Here is a 19039-nt window from a genome sequence, read left to right on the forward strand (position 1 = left end):
CTGTTCCAGAATTTGTATTTTATTGGGTTGTCCAGAATGTCATTAAAGCTAGCCGGTCTGCAGTCTACCCCTCAGACCCACGATGTTAGGAAGTTTGCAGCCTTGTTTGCTGTTTTCTTTAGCATGTCACTGGCTGCTTTTTGGGCTCTAGAAATTCTTTGGATCCTTACAATCCTTGTAGTTGCTGCTCTTCCCCTCCTCCTCCTCCTCCTCCCACTTGAGTCTGATGTATTCTTCTCTGTGGACAGTTTCCTTCAGCGAGCCACTTGAGCTCTTGCAGAAAATGAACATTGAATGTAATAAAATGCCTCTTTCTAGGGAAGCCCCAGTGTCTCCTTGAATTCCACCTCCCCCCCCCCCCTTCCTCCCTACCAGGTTTGTCGGTTCATAGTATATCAGCTCTGGAGTGATTTGGGGCTGGCTGGTTGCCAGCTATTTGCCAACCAGCTTGTTTCAAGTTAACCAACTGCCTTGAATGAATCCTTTGCAGAGTCATCTTGAGATCTTGAGGTTATCTTGAGTTGATTTCGGGGCTTTAGTGTCCCCGCGGCCCGGTCCTCGACCAGGCCTCCACCTCCAGGAAGCAGCTCGTGACAGCTGACTAACACCCAGGTACCTATTTTACTGCTAGGTAACAGAGCCATAGGGTGAAAGAAACTCTGCCCATTGTTTCTCGCCAGCGCCCGGGATCAACCCCGGACCACAGGATCACAAGTCCAGTGTGCTGTCCGCTCGACCGACCAGCTCCATTTGGCTTTTTCGGTACTTCATTTTCCAAGAACTTTTCAATTGTCTGTATTGCTTCACCAACTGTCTGGATACTTTCTCTGTATAGTTGATATAACAATCACCATCTTTCTGCACCTCTGTGAGAGATCTGGGTTTTGGTTCTGGTTGTCAGTAGGTCAAATAGGACTTCTATAGACCCAGTAGGGAAACACATCTCAGCAAGACAGCTTCTGGGTGCCACCAGAGCTCAACCAGTAATTGGCATTTCATTACATTCAATGCTTTTTTTCTTCATCTTATTAATATTTGGCTTATTGGCACATGTGGATAAGACTCTTTAGCTTGGTAAAGGTTTAGTGATGATAAATGCTCATAGTAATAGAATGCAGTAGAATGATTAGTTGTAAATTTATTGAAAGTAGAATGATAGTGTTTTATGTTTATTGACCATGTCATCATTGCAGAACGGGAAGATCGCTACGAGCGATGGTGCATGGCCGTGGAGCGCTGTATGGGCTGGGAGTTACCACGGGATAAACAGCCAGGACCAGGTAGTGCATAGACCTAATTTGGGTGTTGAGTGATGTTGACAGCCTCTAGCTAGCATGTGTAGCTTGCATGGAGGAAAGGCCTCTGCAAGTACAGAATGTAAATTTGTTTCCTATTTTAAATTTAGTTTTTATTGCTTTTAGTGATCATTTTGTTTTGTGGATATGGTAAAAAATTGAATTGATTGCTCTTTGTTGTAATAGTTATAGCTTTTGTGACACAAGCAAGATGTTAATTTAGTGGTTTATTATTTGATTAAGATTGTTTGTGTATTTTTTGCACTCTCACATGCCCATCCCACATTGTGGAAGCCAAGCCACAAAGTTAGAACATGTTCAACAAAAAATTCAAACATGAAGGAAGTTTAAATGAAATGCAGCAGGCACAATATGGTTAGTAAGTAAGGCATGTAGTGCAAGACCTCGGTTCCCTGTAGCCTCTGTTAGCTAAGTACGTGCAATTGTATCATCACACTAGTCAGATAATGGGTAAATGTCAGGGTTCGATAGCTAGAGCTTGTTCACCACAATCACAATTAGGCAAGTACATGCTCGCTATCACACACGCACAATGTATACATATTACAAAATTAAAAATGCTGGGATGTACTGAGCATATCTGTATAGTAATTGCATTAAGGTACATTTTATAAGGATGAAGACAGACTGCTCGAAAAGGAACAGTGGGATACAAATGAAAGCAGAACTCCAAATGGCCTAAGAGAAATAAGAATGTCTCAAATATTTGAGACATGCCTAAATGGTTTAAAATGTAAATACAGTACTGTGCCAGAAAGCCTAGGATATTATGGGAGAGTCACACCAGAAGATTGGTGGTTAAGAGGAGGGGCCATAGAGCTGGAGTATGATTCTTTCATATATATAGAGGATTTCTTGTTCATGCACAAAGATGTCAAGATTTAAAGGAATAGGAAGCCAGCTGGTGTAGGCAGACATTTACAGCTTCAGTGTATAAAAGTTTCAGGCACCTGTTCATCAGTCAACTGAATGGTTGAGAGGCAAAACCCAAGAGCTTAAGCTCTTGGGTCCTCACAAGTACAGCTTCATGAGTACATACAGGTATGATAGAGCACTCAAATGTAGTGAGAAATATGCAAAAAACACAATAGCTACTGAACTTAAGCATGGACTCAAAGGCTTATAAACATCAGTAATTGGAGCTGTAAAATAAAAAGCCACTTTACAAATTACCAAGAAATGCTCTGCTGAAGGTATGATGCAGTACTTTATAAAGTGTACCAGATGGTTGCAATGAAGTTAATAACACTATAAGATCAGGTGAAAGCCATTGAAATAACTAGAGAGAGGAAGTATGGACACTTACATTTGCAACATTTGATTTTATGAAATAAAGCATTATGACCAGTCCTAGAAGAATATACTTACCAGTCTGGATTATTTGCTTATCACTCAAAGAAAGCAAATTGGCTAATTGATACAAAATTGCAAATACTTTACTACTATATTAAATTGAAGGTGAAAACTGCTCCTTTAATTTAGGTGCTGTCATGCTGAAGAGTGTAACTGTCTAAGTACTAAGACTGTCAGTAAAGGAAAGCGAATAACATTCCTCAAAATACAATAACTTGTTAATAGCTCAACACTTTTGATTCAGTATCAAAATCATGTACAGTAAGAGTTTTAACCCCGGTAAACTTTTGGACAATAATGGAACTTAATAAAGTGTAATTTAGACATTACATAATTTGGGATAAATAAAGAAAAAAGTGATTCAGAAATATGCAAAGAAAATTCAGCCTCTGGAACTGGGGTTGGGTATCCCGCGCAGGTGGTCTGGGATCCCCCCCCCCCTTCTCCCTCCCGTGGAGGGGGGAGTTGCACAGACAGCGGTGCGGCGGCTGTGGTGACATCATGCTTGTTTGCTTGTTTTCCGATTGGAGAGTTCTGCCTGCTTGTTCGGCTTTCGCTTTGCAAAGTTTAGCCAGCTGTAATTTGTTTTGGGATGCTTACCTTTCTGGGTGTCTGACCTGGTAAATGGCAGACATAGACTGCTTCCAACTACAGGGAGCCGGTTGGCCGAGCGGACAGCACGCTGGACTTGTGATCCTGTGGTCCCGGGTTCGATCCTGGGCGCCGGCGAGAAACAATGGGCAGAGTTTCTTTCACCCTATGTCCCTGTTACCTAGCAGTAAAATAGGTACCTGGGTGTTAGTCAGCTGTCACGGGCTGCTTCCTGGGGGTGGAGGCCTGGTCGAGGACCGGGCTGCGGAGACACTAATGCCCCAAAATCATCTCAAGATAACCTCAAGATGGTGGTGTCTATAGGCCATTGCTCCTCGTGCCTCTCTGAGGGGAAGCAATCCCCCTCAGGGGGAGGGATTGCTCTGGTAGGCCTAGAACTCCATTGATTGACTGTTGCCATGGTCTAATATATACACATCAGCCTAGTATAGCTCCGGGCAGCCTCCAGGTCTCGCCCAGAAAATGTAGTTTCATTACATTCAATGCTGGGTTTTTATTACATTTTATGGCTAAAAATGAAAACCTTACTGCACCTTCAAAAACTTGTTACAGTATGCTCAAGAGTTTTGAAATAATTAATAAATAATACAAAATTGGCAGTGAATTTTGTATTAGATGGTGAGAATACATTGTCTGGTAACAACTTAAAATTCAAATGAGAGTAATTCTTTGCTTAAAATTTATGAAAAGTCTTCTCTATTAAACTCCGAATAATAGAACTAGTCGTCCATTTTCCATTAACACACAAGTTGCGCTCAGTACTTGATGTAAACTTTACATATATTTACATATAGGATAAATGATGTATAATTTGACTTACATATAAGACAGTGAAAATCTTTGACCAATGAATTATATTATTTTTTATAAGAGTATACTTGGTTAATGTATCACGTGGCTGTAGCAGCAAATTCATTCTTGGATCAATAGTTAGTGTTAACCCGTAGCTATACTGAGGCAGGGAATGTATGTTGGTACATTCTCTCATAATAGTAAGCATCCTTCAGTCTCGGGAGACTATGGAGTTGCGCTTTGGTTGTCTATCCTGGTGCAGCGTCTGGTGTGACTGATGAGGCCAGTCCGAGAACGGCAGTCCATTCCACACTGAGCACAAACGAAGTCTGATTCTGGTCTGTCTTCCTGGCTACCATCTATCCTTCTCTCTCTCTTTGCCTCTGATTTCTTGGCAAGTGACTCCTCGAACTTCGAGAGACCCCTCTGAACACACTGCCCCTAGGCTGAACGGTCTGCTGCCAGTTTTTCCCATGCCGCAAGATCGACGTCCATGGCTTTCAGGTCCCGCTTGTATATGTCTTTGTACCGTAGCTGGGGCTTGCCTGTTGGACGCTTTCCCTGCGTCAGCTCTCCATATAGAAGATCCTTGGGGATCCTGCCGTCGCCCATTTGCACCATGTGCCCGAGCCAGCACATTCGTATCTGCTTCAGCATTGTGTACATGCTGGTGATTCTAGCTATCCAGAGGATGCTGTTGTTTGTCACCTTGTCCTGCCAGGTGATGTCCAAGATGTGTCGGAGGCAGCGCATGTGGTAGGCGTTCAGCTGTCTTTCCTGACGGGCGCCGAGTGTCCAAGACTCACTGCCATATTGGAGAGTGCTCAAGACACAGGCTTTGTAAACCTGGATCTTTGTACACTCAGTCAGCTTATTGTTGGCCCACACACTGTCAGTCTGGACATGGTAGTAGATGCCTTACCGGTGCATTTGTTTAGCTCCGCATCAAGAGAGAGGGAGTCAGAGATTGTGGAGCCCAGGCACACAAAGTTGTGAACGACTTCCAGTTTGTAATCGAAGATCCCGATGTCAGGTGGGGAGTCTACACCTTGTCCCATGACCTGTGTTGTCTTCAGGCTGATGGTGAGTCCAAAAGCCTGACAGGCCTCGCTGAAGTGAGTCACAAGCCGTTGGAGGTCTTTGGCTGAGTGGGCGGTGACTGCTGCGTCATAAACAAAAAGAAAGTTGCACAGACACCTTAGCCAAACCTTTGACTTTGGTCTCAGCCTGGCGAGGTTAAAGAGCTTTCCATCCTACCTGGTCTGGAGCTATATGCCTTCCATGGCAGATCTGAAGGCGTGCTGCAGCATAACTGCGAAGAAAATCCCAAATAGGGTTGGAGCCAGTACGCAGCCCTACTTTACTCCACTTCTGATGTCAAAGGCATCTGATGTTAAGCCATCAAAGACCACGGTGCCCTTCATGTTCTTGTGGAAAGATCTGACGATGCTGAGGAGCCTGGGTGGGCATCCGATCTTGGGGAGGATCTTGAACAGGCCATCCCTGCTGACGAGGTCGAAGGCCTTCATCAGATCTATGAAAATTACAAAGAGTGGCTGCTTCTGTTCCCTGCATTTTTCCTGCAGTTGTCGAAGGAGAAGTCCATGTCAGTGGTGAACCTGTTAGCTCGGAATCCACACTGTGACTCTGGATACTCTCTCTCTGCAAGTACTTGGAGCCTCTTCAATGTAACACGAGCAAACAACTTTCCAACAATACTGAGGAGGGAGATGCCACGGTAATTGTTGCAGTCGCCCCTGTCACCTTTATTCTTATACAGCGTGACGATGTTGGCATCCCTCATGTCCTGTGGCACCTCTCCTTCTTCCCAGCAGAAGCAGAGGATTTCATGCAGCTCCATGAGCAGGTTACTTCTGCAGCACTTCAAGGTCTCAGCAGGAATGCCATCTTTTCCAGGAGCTGTGACAGAAGCAAGGGAGTCTAGGGCCTCGCCGAGTTCTTCGAGGGTCGGTTCGCTGTCGAGCTCCATTAACACAGGCAGACACTCAATGGCGCTCAGGGCGTGTTCGGTGACCACATTCTCCCTAGCATATAGCTCAGAGTAGTGCTCAACCCAGCGCTTCAGCTGCAGTGTCTGGTCCTGAATCACCTCGCATGTGGCAGATTTCAGGGGAGCGATCTTCTTCTGGATTGGGCCGAGGGCCTGCTTAATACTGTCGTACATTCCCTTTACATTGTCTGTGTCTGCTGCAGTCTGTATCTGGGAGCAGAGCTGGAGCCAATAATTGTTGGCACATCACCTGGCACTTTGCTGCGCTTTGCAGCGGACGGCCCGAAGGATCTGTAAGTTGCGCTGACTTGGGCAGGCTTTGTAGGCTGCCAAGGCATTTCTCTTCTCTTCGATGACAGGTGTTATTTCTTCCGAGTGTCAAAGTGACAGGTGTCAGTCATTTCTTCTTATATTATTTGTTATAAACGTATACTTGATTACTGTATCAGGTGGCTGTAGCAGCAAATTCATTCTCGGATCAATAGTTAGTGTGTTAACCCGTAGCTATACTGAGGCAGAGAATGTATGTTGGTACATTCTGTCATAGTACAATTATGAATACTTGCTCAAAACTTTGTTATGGTGCTCTAAAAGATTGTTTTCCGTAATTGATCTCCATTGATAAGTAAATTGTGATATAGATGAATTTTTATATGTATGCCAAAAATATTAAGGAAGTTATCAGTTATAGTAGTCATGAGGATGTGTAGTGGCAGAAATGTATGGGAAACACATTTGCATAGGTCACTTCTAACTTAGGGAATGCCTCTGTGTAGGTCATAATGGGTCTATGTTTACTGTAACTTAGTGAATGGCTTTGTGGTAGGCATAATAGATCTATGTTCACCTGTAACCTAGAAAATGCCTTTGTGATGGGCATAATAGGTCTATGTTCATTGTCTCCTAGGAAGTGCCTGTGTGGTGGCATAATAGATCAGTGTTCACCTGTAACCTTGGGAGTGCCTGTGTGGTGGCATTATAGATCAGTGTTCACCTGTAACCTTGGGAGTGCCTGTGTGGTGGCATTATAGATCAGTGTTCACCTGTAACCTTGGGAGTGCCTGTGTGGTGGCATAATAGATCAGTGTTCACCTGTAACCTTGGGAGTGCCTGTGTGGTGGCATAATAGATCAGTGTTCACCTGTAACCTTGGGAGTGCCTGTGTGGTGGCATTATAGATCAGTGTTCACCTGTAACCTTGGAAGTGCCTGTGTGGTGGCATTATAGATCAGTGTTCACCTGTAACCTTGGGAGTGCCTGTGTCGTGGCATTATAGATCAGTGTTCACCTGTAACCTAGGAAGTGCCTGTGTGGTGGCATTATAGATCAGTGTTCACCTGTAACCTTGGGAGTGCCTGTGTGGTGGCATTATAGATCAGTGTTCACCTGTAACCTTGGGAGTGCCTGTATGGTGGCAAAAATAGATCTATAATCACTAGGTTAGGTGGGCAAAATAAGTGTGCCTTCTTTTTAATAAATTATAATTATTTTTGTATAAATCTTAGATTATTAGCACCTGGATATAATATATGAACATTGAAGTGTTATTTCAAAATTAGCTGTTCATTTTTGGTTGTTATGTTTTACCAATATTTATCAGATTATTATTTGTTATGATGTACAATGTTAGTGTAAATTATTAAATAATAGTTCCTGTAAAGGTCTTGCCTATGAAACCCTCTCCCCTCTCTTGCTCCCTTCTTTGCTCCCTCACTCCCTTTTGCTCCCTCCCTCCTTCTCTTCCCCCCTCCCTCCTTCTCTTTCTCCCACACTCCCTCCCTCCCTCTCTCTCTTCCTCCCTCCCTCCCTTCATGTTTCACTTTTACTCGATTTGTTTACTTATCAATGAACTTTCGTTGTTATTTTTATTATACTTGTTCTGTATATTGATAAAGAAATGTACAGTAAATGTTTACTAATGATGATATTTAGATTCAGTTTAAAATATAATATATAAGCTGCAAAAATTATCAAATAAAATATTACAAAATAATTGTTTCTAAAACATTTCATATAGAGTTTGACTGTACATAGTCTTTGTCAAAAGCAGAGTTATTGATTCACAGTTAAAGCAGATCAAATATTAATATCGGCTTGATAAAAGGTTCACTGAAATCTGTCTTAATTTGTAGTAGAGCCTTTCCAGTATATGAACATTTAAATTATATTATTGTTGTTGTCTGTTATGTTAATTTATGTACTTTATTGTTACTGATATGAATATCCATGAATGCATGCAAAGATGCATTCGTAGCAATTGTATTTCCGTCCGTTCACATATTTTGCGGTTTTATCCGCATAATACTGTACTTTACTAAATTTATTGGATGGCAAAAAGATTGGGCTGCATGTGGAAGTTTTCCATCGCCCGGTTGATCTCTGTGTTGCGGGTCATCGTGAATGCGAGACTCTAGAGCATTGTGAGAATATTGCAGCACTGGGATATTAAGAGTGCTGGGATAGTGTGTGTGTGTGTGTTTGTGGTGGGTAAAATTTTCAGTAGTTTGATCAAATGCCACATAAAATAAACTCTCCTAATCTCAAAACTATTAGAACTCCTAAGAAAAATAAAACTATGTTTAATTTATGAAACAGAATATATTAAATGTTAAGAGAGATAGGCCAATTATTAGTATCAAATGGGTAAATTAGAAACGTTCTACATTATAGGGATATCCTGTGATTGTCATATTTATATATTTTTCTGCGAGTTTTTCACAAAGTTGTAGAACTTATTATGTTGACATAAATCATAAAACACTAGTGTATGATCATGAAAGTAAACTATTAAAACTGGCAAATTAAGCCTTTTCTGGAGGGGGCCTAATGGTGGTGCCCTAATGCTAGCCACACTGAGAGCTCCACAAATATGAGTCATATCAGCCCCAGGAAACCAGAACCACAAGCTGGGCCTTCTCACCTAGGAGCAGGGAACAGGGGGATACTTTATCATCACCCTCACCACAAGAAACATCCAAAAAAGTATATACATGCAGCAAAACAAATAACTGGAAGGTTCGCAGAGAAAGAGAAATGAAGCAGCAAGTGATCCTCACTGTAGTTAGTTCGAACGTCCCTAGTTACCGCAGGCTGTGGCCAGGTGGCAGCACCCCAGGAGCGACTAGCTCCCATGTCGACACTAGTAGGTCCTTCATCTGATTTCCACCTGTGTGGACTGCTCAAGGAGCAGTCGGAGCCAGTCGGCCGAGCGGACAGCACGCTGGACTTGTGATCCTGTCGTCCCGGGTTCGATCCCGGGCGCCGGCGAGAAACAATGGGCAAAGTTTCTTTCACCCTATGCCCCTGTTACCTAGCAGTAAAATAGGTACCTGGGTGTTAGTCAGCTGTCACGGGCTGCTTCCTGGGGGTGGAGGCCTGGTCGAGGACCGGGCCGCGGGACACTAAAGCCCCGAAATCATCTCAAGATAACCTCAAGATAGTCCACACAGGTGTAAATCCTTTTTGCTTCTAAGTTTGGTGTTAGCCTCACTTGTGTGACTTTGATGCTTATTTGCATCAAGCTGCATGAGCCAGGACTACCCTACCCTAGGTACTTGTTTGGTCCTGCCCCTTTCCCTGAGGGTGTCTGAGGGTGAACCCCTCTGGTGAGTTCACCCGAGAATCCACCAGAGAAGTTTAGTTAAACCTAAACTTCTTTGGTGGGAAGAAGAGAAGTTTGAACTCCCAAACATTGTGTCAGGTGAGCATCAGTCAGTGTAACCCTGGTTTTTGTGCCTTAATGCTTTCTCTTTTGCTTCTAGTTGGTGGTGTTCTTGGCATCATAGAAGGGTGCTGCTTCTCGGGTTTTCAGGCCTTCCCTTTCACTTGTCGCTTTATGCCATAGCAAGGCACAATCAGAGAACACAACATGAACATCAGTGGTCCATGGTTGTTCAATATCTTCCCAGCAAGTATATGAAATATTGCCCGAACACAATTGGAAGCCAAGAAAATGCAGGATAGTTTCCTGTAAAATGTGCCAGACCAACCGGACTGTAGTGGATGTAGTTCGGGAAGGCAGAACTCCCAGAACCCTGTCTCTGTACATTCTAAACCTCTCAGGATTGAACAGCTTAATTTCCTGTCCAACCTTTCGCATGATCACATTAGCTCAGGTCCTCTTGGTGTTGCAGGCAGATGCCTTAATGTTTTCCTGGACCTAAAGGATGCATACTAACATGTTCCAGTTAACCCCTGCACTGCGCACCTGTTTTTGGCAAAAACTTCAAAGTGCGATTGTTAAGGACATATTTTTGTTGTTTTTGTAAATGTTCAGATAAAGTTAATATCAAAATGTTTCCAAAATAAACTATTTTCATTTCAAAACACAAAGAGTAATGAAAACATTAAAAAACACTAAAAGTATAGCCTAATTAAAAAAAAAGTACAACTCTCAAAATGACATTTGTTGGCCGGTGCAGTTGAGGGATTAATCCAAGGTTCAGAGACTGGATAGGGTTCATTGTGGAGCATTGTGCTTACCCAGCCCATCCTCATAGACAAAGGCCAAAGTCCATTTCATGCATCCACCAAACCCCCTGTTTATGAATGAAAAACCAACCCATGCTCCTAATTGACAGTATGTTTTGATACTAATTGTAATAAGTACATTTCCTGACTGCCATACATAGTACATAATTGCACTTATGGGGCTGTTACATTTACCTCCCTTTTTATTCTCTACGTTTTCTGTTGAGACACTCAGAGTTTTAGGATGAAGTTTTAAAGTTCAGTTCGCTATACACAAGTTTTAAATATCAGAAATTTCTTTTTCAGTTTCATTAAACAATACAGATTTTATACAAAATTTGAAAATATCCTGAGTTACTTTACAATTTATTGAAATATTTTAGTTTTCTTTTATAAAACTCTAATATCGATATAGCTATAGGTTAAGTAGTAATTGTAATTAAGAAGCAATAAAATGCTTATCTTCAAAACTAAGACGGTTAGGTTAGGTCGTGGTTTTCTATTAAGCTTTTCCGGTAAACTCAAATATTCACAATATATTTGACAGTACGGTTTAATACTAAGTGAAAATAAGTACAATTCTTGTCATAGTAGTAGGCATCCGTCAATCCCGTGGGGTTATGGAGTTGTGCCCTGGGTGCCTAGTTGTTGTAGTCTAGTTGGATGCAGCGCCTGCTGTGGCTGTGAAGGCCAACCCAAGAATGACAGTCTCGACTGCAGCGAGCGCAGATAAACACCGTAGCGGGTGCGTCTGACAGCGGTCGAGACCTCCTCTGAAGTCTATTATCCTCCGCCTGCCTCTTCAGTTCATCCTTGAATTGCTGGAGTCCCTTCTGCACTTTACATCTCCAGGCAGATCTGTCCGCAGCTGCTGCCTCCCAAGTGTTGATGTCGATGTTAAGCTGCTTGAGGTCGCGTTTTCAGGCATCTTTGAAACGCAGCCGAGTTCTTCCGATGGGTCTCCTTCCTGATGCCAGTTCTCCATACGAGAGGTATGGAGAACATACAGTCATACAGTATGACAGTATGACTGTTATACATAGTACATAATTGCACTTATGGGGACTGTTACATTTACCTCCCCATTTTTGGAGGACGGGCTGTGAAAAATTGTCCCAAACCCCCCATGCCAGCTATCCTCTCCCCTCCCCCCCTCCCTAATTCTGAGGATGACGTGAGACCTGGCAGTCGTGCGACTCTGGCTCCTGACATTCCAGTGCTGTGCCTTGTTGGTGTGTTCCTGTCCTGTGGTGATGTGTAAGCCAGGAGTAATTTCACCTGTACTCTGACTGTATGCACCTAGGGTTACCTTCCATAGGTGCCCTGTAAGTACTGCCCTTGTGGCTTGGGGCTATCTTCCACAAGTTACTTGAGGTCTACTTCTGCTCTGGTCCTTTACTGTTCGGTGACTGCTGGCCCTTGGAGTCAGCTGGGGTGTTTCATGCACCACTGTTTGCCTCTGGATGGAGGTAGTTTTGTCACTGGTAGAAGCGTAAGGTACCGTGCAGCTTGTTTTCACCTTAATATAGCGGCCGGCTCTGCCTGGTGACGTTGAACTCTTGCAGAGTTTTTCTTTTCTTTGTGTTTGCTACCTGGTGGAGGGTCTGCCCTTGGTGGTGGTATACCTTCTATGTATATATTCTTGTTGGTCCTCCACTAGGTCCTTGTGAGTGTACACGTTTCAGGGTTTCAGCACTTAGAAGTTTGTTTGGTAGTATGGGGCACCGGTTACCAGTACCTTGCATGGGGCGTCCCTTAGCAGAGCATCTCTAAAGGCCCTGTAAACCCCTGCTGAGGCTCAGGGGTCCGATGGATGCATTCCCTAGGTCCCATAACACTTCGTGGAAGTTTGAAAGTTGTTCTGTCCCCTTGTCTCTGGGTGACAATCACCTGTTCTGCCTCCGTCATGATGTCTGTTGGGTTGGTGACACCTTCGACCTAAGAGTGCTGCAAGTGGTGTTCCTTACTTGTTCTCCAGTTAACCCAATCCCCTGATCTTGATATTCGGGTGCAGATAGCTTCGGTGTTGCATGCGCATTTTAGGTTGCTGCAGGGTACTAGGTTGGTTGCTCACCCGGTTGCCCCAAGACTGCCCCGTTTTGGTTATAGGGACCCGGACGTTAGTCACGTTGACGTTGGTTTCGTCCATGCCTCTTTGTCTTTCTGCAGCTGTTGTTCGTACTATTCCTCCCCCCCCACCCACCCCGGCTTCCAGTTAGGGAGCCGGTCAGCTGAGTGGACAGCACGCTGGACTTGTGATCCTGTGGTCCTGGGTTCTATCCCAGGCGCTGGCGAGAAACAATGGGCAGAGTTTCTTTCACCCTATGCCCCTGTTACCTAGCAGTAAAATAAGTACCTGGGTGTTAGTCAGCTATCACGGGCTGCTTCCTGGGGGTGGAGGCCTGGCCGAGGACCGGGCCGCGGGGACACTAAAAAATGCCCCAAAATCATCTCAAGATAACCCCCCACACCCCTGCACCCAGCTCTGAAGCATCTGAGGGTTTCAGAGTCATGGCAGAGTTTTGTTGGTGGTGAGACAGCATTTTTGATGGATGGCCCTTCCAGTGTGACGGAGGCATTCAAGCCTGTTCCTCCAGCCGGTGCTTCTGGGTCTGACCAGTGGACCCCCTTCTTTCCAGCTTTTCCAGGGAATTCTGCCTTTTCGTTTGAGGTAGAGGGTTTGCATGATGGCTTGGCCCTGGGTCTTGGTGTGGAGGTTCCCAGGGCCGACTTTGGGAGCTTGGGACCCGTTTGACCTCAGTTGGGTTTTGGTACCCCTCTGAGTGGGGCTTGTTGTTGCAGGGGGGGTGGGGTTTTCTTATCCCCCCTCCTTATACGAGTTTGATATGGCATCAGCTCCTCCCCGGGTTCGGTTCCGGGTTCCCTTGGGTACTTCGGTCCCTTTCTTCCGGAGGTTTTTGGCCTCCTGCATCCCGCCCCTTGAGGTGCTGGAGGACATTGTATCTTATCTCCTGTGCGACCCGGATTACACCTCGATAATGGATCCTGCATCTTTTGAGTTCAGTTGTTACTTTCCTTACCGGGTGCGTTATGAGGTTCCAGAGTCGTCCTGGTTGATGGACTGTCCTCTCTTTTCATTGGGCGGCATGGCATACGTTCTGTTGGTCCCACACGCTTGAGTGGTGAGAGGCCCTTACAGGGTCTGGAGCTCCCACTTTCCCCTCCCTGAGAGAGGGGAGCTGCGCAGGCAGTGGCGCGGTGGCAGTTGTGACGTCATGCTCGTTTGCTCATTTTTAGTTTGCAGAGTTCTGTCCAACAGTTCGGCTTTCAATAGCCTTTTTTTAACCAGATAGGGTTTGTTTTGAGGGCCCTACCTTTCTGGGTGCCTGATCCGGTCAATGGCAGACATAGAATTCTTGCAACCACAAGGGGGTTTCTATAGGCCATTGCTCTTCGTGCCTCTCTGAGGGGGGGCCAGGTTCTGGCTCGTGGTCCCTGGTAGACCTAAGAACTCCATTCGCTTTCACTAATGCCATGGTCTAATACATTCATAGCAGCCGGAATAGCTTCAGGGAGCCTCCAGGTTTCACCCAGAAAATGGCGTTTCATTGCATTCAATGCTGGTTTTTTCAAGTAGTTCATAAAAATCTTGCTAAAATTAAATATCCAACTAATTAATGTATGTGAGCAAAGATAGATTATTTAGGATTGTCAGAATAATTGCTGTGATGTAATTACAGTACCTAAGTGTAGTTACAGGATGAGAGCTACGCTCGTGGTGTCCCGTCTTCCCAGTACTCTTTGTTGTATAACACTTTGATACTACAGTACTGACATTTTTGGCCTCCACCTCCTTCTCACCTAACTTGTTCCAACCGTCTATCACTGTTTGCGAAAGTGAATTTTCTTATATCTCTTCAGCAACTTTGTTTAGTTAGTTTAAAGCTATGACCTCTTATTCTTAAAGTTCCAGGTCTCTGGAATTCTTCCCTATCAATTTTATCGATTCCCATTACTATTTTGTATGTAGTGATCATATCACCTCTTTTTCTTCTATCTTCTGGTTTTGGCATATTTAATGCCTCTAACCTCTCCTCGTAGCTCTTGTCCTTCAGTTCTGAGAGGCATTTAGTTGCATGTCTTTGCATCTTTTCCACTGTATACACAGTTGGTTCTCCATCTCAGTACCTGATTGATAGAACAAACAAAATAGTTTTAACAAGGACATTGATAATGCTTAATCCATTAGTATTTCCTTCGTTGTAATGCTAGACTTGGTGGTGGGACATCAGATTGTCCTCATCTTTTGTCCTCTATAACCGAAAACTGGGATCATCGTTTTTGTTGAACATACCATCCAATAGGTGTAATTCAGAGTTGCCAAGAGGAGACTAGGGTGTATGATGCTGCAAGTGTGTGCATGAGCGGGCAGCTCATGCACACACTTGCACGCGCATGCACGCGAGCGGACAGCACGCGGGACTTGTGATCCTATGGTCCTGGGTTCGATCCCGTGCGCCGGCGAGAAACAATGGGCAAAGTTTCTTTCACCCTATGCCCCTGTTACCTAGCAGTAAAATAGGTACCTGGGTGTTAGTCAGCTGTCACGGGCTGCTTCCTGGGGGTGGAGGCCTGGTCGAGGATCGGGCCGCGGGGACACTAAAAAGCCCCGAAATCATCTCAAGATAACCTCAAGATGAGAAGTGTCATGCTCGAGGCATGTCAAGTCTCCAGGCTACACGCCAGATCTGGCCCGTGGCATATTGAATATTACAATTCTTACTATTTTATTTTTATTAGCCAATATGTAGTACGTAACTTAAACTCAAGTTTATAATTTCCTTAATCTTCAAAAGTCAAACAAACCAGATCACTGCTCTGTATACCTATTGTAAACTCACCCACTGCCACTGAAAGTTATTTCGTGCATTATTATTTAGCTTAAACCTCTTGTGTGGATGTATTGGGAAAGCTAGAGGCTCATAATGGGCCCAAGAACTGAATCCTGATGTTTTTATAAGCTAAACAGCCTATTGGTAATGAATTGTTTTATTTGCATCTGCCAAAGTTGAGATATTGGCAAAGATTTAAGGCATTACCTGTACTTACAAATTAAATATTTTGTATTTAGACATGAATATTTGTTGAATAATTTTTTACATGTAGTTACACAAGAGTGAAAGGTGTGGGGAATGATTTTCACGTAGTTTAATTTGGTCATATATGTAGTGTATTAACAGGTAATACACACTACTATGTATTCCCTTCCCTCCTTTCCTAAGATTGTTGTAGCCTAGCCAAGAATGTTGTGATGATGTTTGATGAAGCATAGACATATGACTTCTTGCATGATGGTATGATGATGATTGGATCAATTCTTGTTCACCTCATTCTCTCTCAGATATATGATGTTCTCTTGAAATTCTGTTCATATTAATGTTCTCAGGTTGCTTATAGAGTTCATTTATATTAATAGCTAATAGTTATGTGAGCATGTACTTTGGCTACCTTATCAATCCTGTCATCCATTTAAAGGCTGATATAAAGCTTAATCATTCATTTGTACTTTTTACCTGGCTGGACGAGCCTGGAACAGTTGTGCAATAGTGCCATGTTTACCTGGCCGGACGAGCCTGGAACAGTCGTGCAATAGTGCCATGTTTTATCAGTTCTGCATTGGACTGCTTGTTATGCATAAAACATGGCAACCCAATGTCTTTCTAGATGCCCCTATATAAAGTGTTTGTGGAGATAGCTATTTTAAGTCAGTTATTTCCTTGGTCTAACCCTGCAATGTTGCGGGAGCTAATTTGCTTTGTTGTGGCATATTTCTATGGCAAAATATACCCATTGTATGTTAACTGTGCAGTTACTGGTAGAGCCTATGCATATTTTAAACAGGTAGAGCATTTTTATTATTTCTTGAAAAGGAAAATAAACAAATATTTACAAGTTTTAAAGCAAGTTGATACAAATTTTGTAAATCTAGTTAAGATGAAATAAATTAGGTGAAAGACAAAATGTTTAATGTAAATCTCTGGCAGAGCTTCCTTCAGTTACTCTCTGAGCTACAAGCCTAAAGCCCTATGAGTGACAGGCACCTACTGGGACCCAAGACCAGGGATAAAAGGAATCTGGGGATTCCGGGGATAAAAGAGACTGGGGATAAAAGATAAAAGAGTCTGGGGATAAAAGATAAAAGAGTCTGGGGATAAAAGATAAAAGAGTCTGGGGATAAAAGATAAAAGAGTCTGGGGATAAAAGATCAACGCAGGACAAAAGGAAAAGCACAAGAAAAGTGTAGTAGCCCAGAACAAGCAACTGTATGGAAAACATTTTGCAACTGTGAAACTATGCACTTGTTATCCAGCTCCAAGGGAGCCGGTCGGCCTAGCGGACAGCACGCGGGACTTGTGATCCTGTGGTCCCGGGTTCGATCCCGGGCGCCGGCGAGAAACAATGGGCAAAGCTTCTTACACCCTATGTCCCTGTTACCTAGCAGTAAAATAGGTACCTGGGTGTTAGTCAGCTGTCACGGGCTGCTTCCTGGGGGTGGAGGCCTAGTCGAGGACCGGGCCGCAGGGACACTAAAGCCCCGAAATCATCTCAAGATAACCTCCGAGTGATGTGGCAATTGACTGCCTCGGCAACTTGGGGCTCCGGCCCACTTCCCACATCAGTCGTGTGCCCGTTGGTGTTGAGACATCGGCACGTAGTGTCCTGTCTGCTCTCCCTGGCTTAGTCTTCAGCTGTAATTACCCAAGTGTAGTTACAGGATGAGGTTATCTTGAGATGATTTCGGGGCTTTAGTGTCCCCGCAGCCCGGTCCTCGACCAGGCCTCCACCCCCAGGAAGCAACCCGTGACAACTGACTAACACCCAGGTACCTATTTTACTGCTAGGTAACGGGCATAGGGTGTAAGAAACTTTGCCCATTGTTTCTCACCGGCGCCTGGGATCGAACCCGGGACCACAGGATCACAAGTCCAGTGTGCTGTCCGCTCAGCCGACCGGCTCCCTAGCTAGAGCTACAATTTAGCAATGAGAGCTGCAATTTTTGTTCCATGCAGATAGTGATATTGGATTGATGATTGTTTTCATCTCCAGGTCTGTGATGTGTGTTGTCTTTGGATCTCGATCTTAGCCAAACCTCCTTCCTGGGATGTAGCTTATTAAGCAGTAGCTGCTTTACAGGACAGGAAGTTCCATACTCTTTTGTTTGCAGTCATTGTCAGAATTGGGTGCCCCCAAAGTTGAAGCCTCTACATTTTTAGGTGAGGTGGAGTGTTTGGTTATGAAAACATGTTCTTAGTTCACATTCAGCTGCTAGTGCTGTCTGCTGCCCTTATTGTGTAAGATCATGGCTCGTGCAATTGCCGATGGTCCTGTATTTTTGGGCCCTTGAGGACATGGAATCTCTTGGCTTGGGACTGGGTGCAGAGGCTTTGATGTTTGTGGTGCTGATGGTCTTACCCAAGATGCTTGCATGTATTCTTTGCGAGGCGGTGGCAGCATTTTACACAGCTCGTCTTGTGTCAGCAGGCCCTCTTTACCCACTGTTCAATTTTGACTTGGTCCTTAGCCCTTTTGTCCACTTCACCTTTTTTTTGCCTTTCCTCTTTCCTGAGGATGTTGTCCATTTCCTTTTGATGGTGACTACTTTCTGTCATCTAATTTCCCAACTTTTGGCTTCTCTGGATTCTGTTCCACATGCGTGAAAACAGTCAGGTAGAGCTGGGGCTATGACTGCTGTTGGTCAGAGTAGGCCCTGGGGGGGGGGGTAATCAGATTCTCGGACTGTTGCACTTCCTGTGGGGCATGCTTTTCCTGCTTGTAACCGTGGGTGTTTCGGGTTATTTTCCTTTGCCTGTAGTGGGGTTGGTTCTGCCCCTTTTTTGAAGTTAGGGCTGGTGGGTCAGATTTCTTCCCCCTCTGCTGCATCAAGTTATTGTGACATAGTTGGACATGGGGAATGTTTGAGCTAACCTCATCTCTCTGTTAGGTGGTCTGTTTATTCCCGGTCCCCAAGAAGGACTCGTCAGACGTGCAATTTATCATTGATCTTTCAGGTCTGAACAGCTTCATTCCTTGTCTGACCTTTTGTATGACCACTTTTGCCAAAGTTTGCCTGGTTCTTCAACTGGGAGCTTGGAAGGTATCCCTGGATCTCTAGGGTATGTACCGACTCATTTCAATCCATCTGGGGTTCAGGGACTGGTTAGGTTTTGTGGTGGGGTGTCATGCTTACCACTTTCAGGTTCTGCTCCTTTTCTTGAATTTGGCTCCCCCACATTTTCACCAGGTTAATGCGAGTCACTCATGTCTGTCCCTTTGGTCCAGGACTCAGTTTTTAAGGCAGTGTTCTTGCTGGCTCTTACTGGTTTCAGGTTTGGCCTACCTCAGCAAATAACTGATTTAGGCTCCCACCTAGTCTACATGTTGGCTAGTCAGGAATCTGGTTCTTTTCCAGCTCACCGGGTTCAGGTTCCTGGTGAACTGGCAGAAGTCCCAGTTGGTTCTGTCC

At 44.3% G+C, this 19039-nt stretch overlaps 2 protein-coding genes across 6 annotated transcripts in view; one reads left to right on the top strand and one right to left on the bottom strand.

Annotated features, from left to right (window-relative positions):
• The window catches only part of Rpn1 (regulatory particle non-ATPase 1), a 674509-nt gene that overhangs the window by 425211 nt on the left and 230259 nt on the right, over positions 1-19039 (bottom strand). The gene's annotated exons all lie outside the window — the stretch shown is intronic.
• Positions 1-19039, top strand: part of LOC123754113 (glycerol kinase) — a 266318-nt gene that overhangs the window by 163871 nt on the left and 83408 nt on the right. For 4 of the 5 annotated variants that reach the window (XR_011223551.1, XR_011223553.1, XR_011223552.1 and 1 more), the window contains one exon: positions 1194-1280. Coding sequence is in view for 2 of the 5 variants with exons in the window: in XM_069308583.1 (XP_069164684.1) it covers positions 1194-1280 (87 nt within the window). In the remaining 3 variants the exon portion in view is untranslated. Of the gene's footprint in view, positions 1-1193; positions 1281-5990; positions 16537-19039 lie in introns of those variants that run through there. The other variant, XM_069308576.1, reaches the window with a different exon arrangement.

The sequence above is a fragment of the Procambarus clarkii genome, chromosome 6 (assembly GCF_040958095.1).
Source record: "Procambarus clarkii isolate CNS0578487 chromosome 6, FALCON_Pclarkii_2.0, whole genome shotgun sequence".
NCBI classification, from domain to species: Eukaryota; Metazoa; Arthropoda; class Malacostraca; order Decapoda; family Cambaridae; genus Procambarus; species Procambarus clarkii.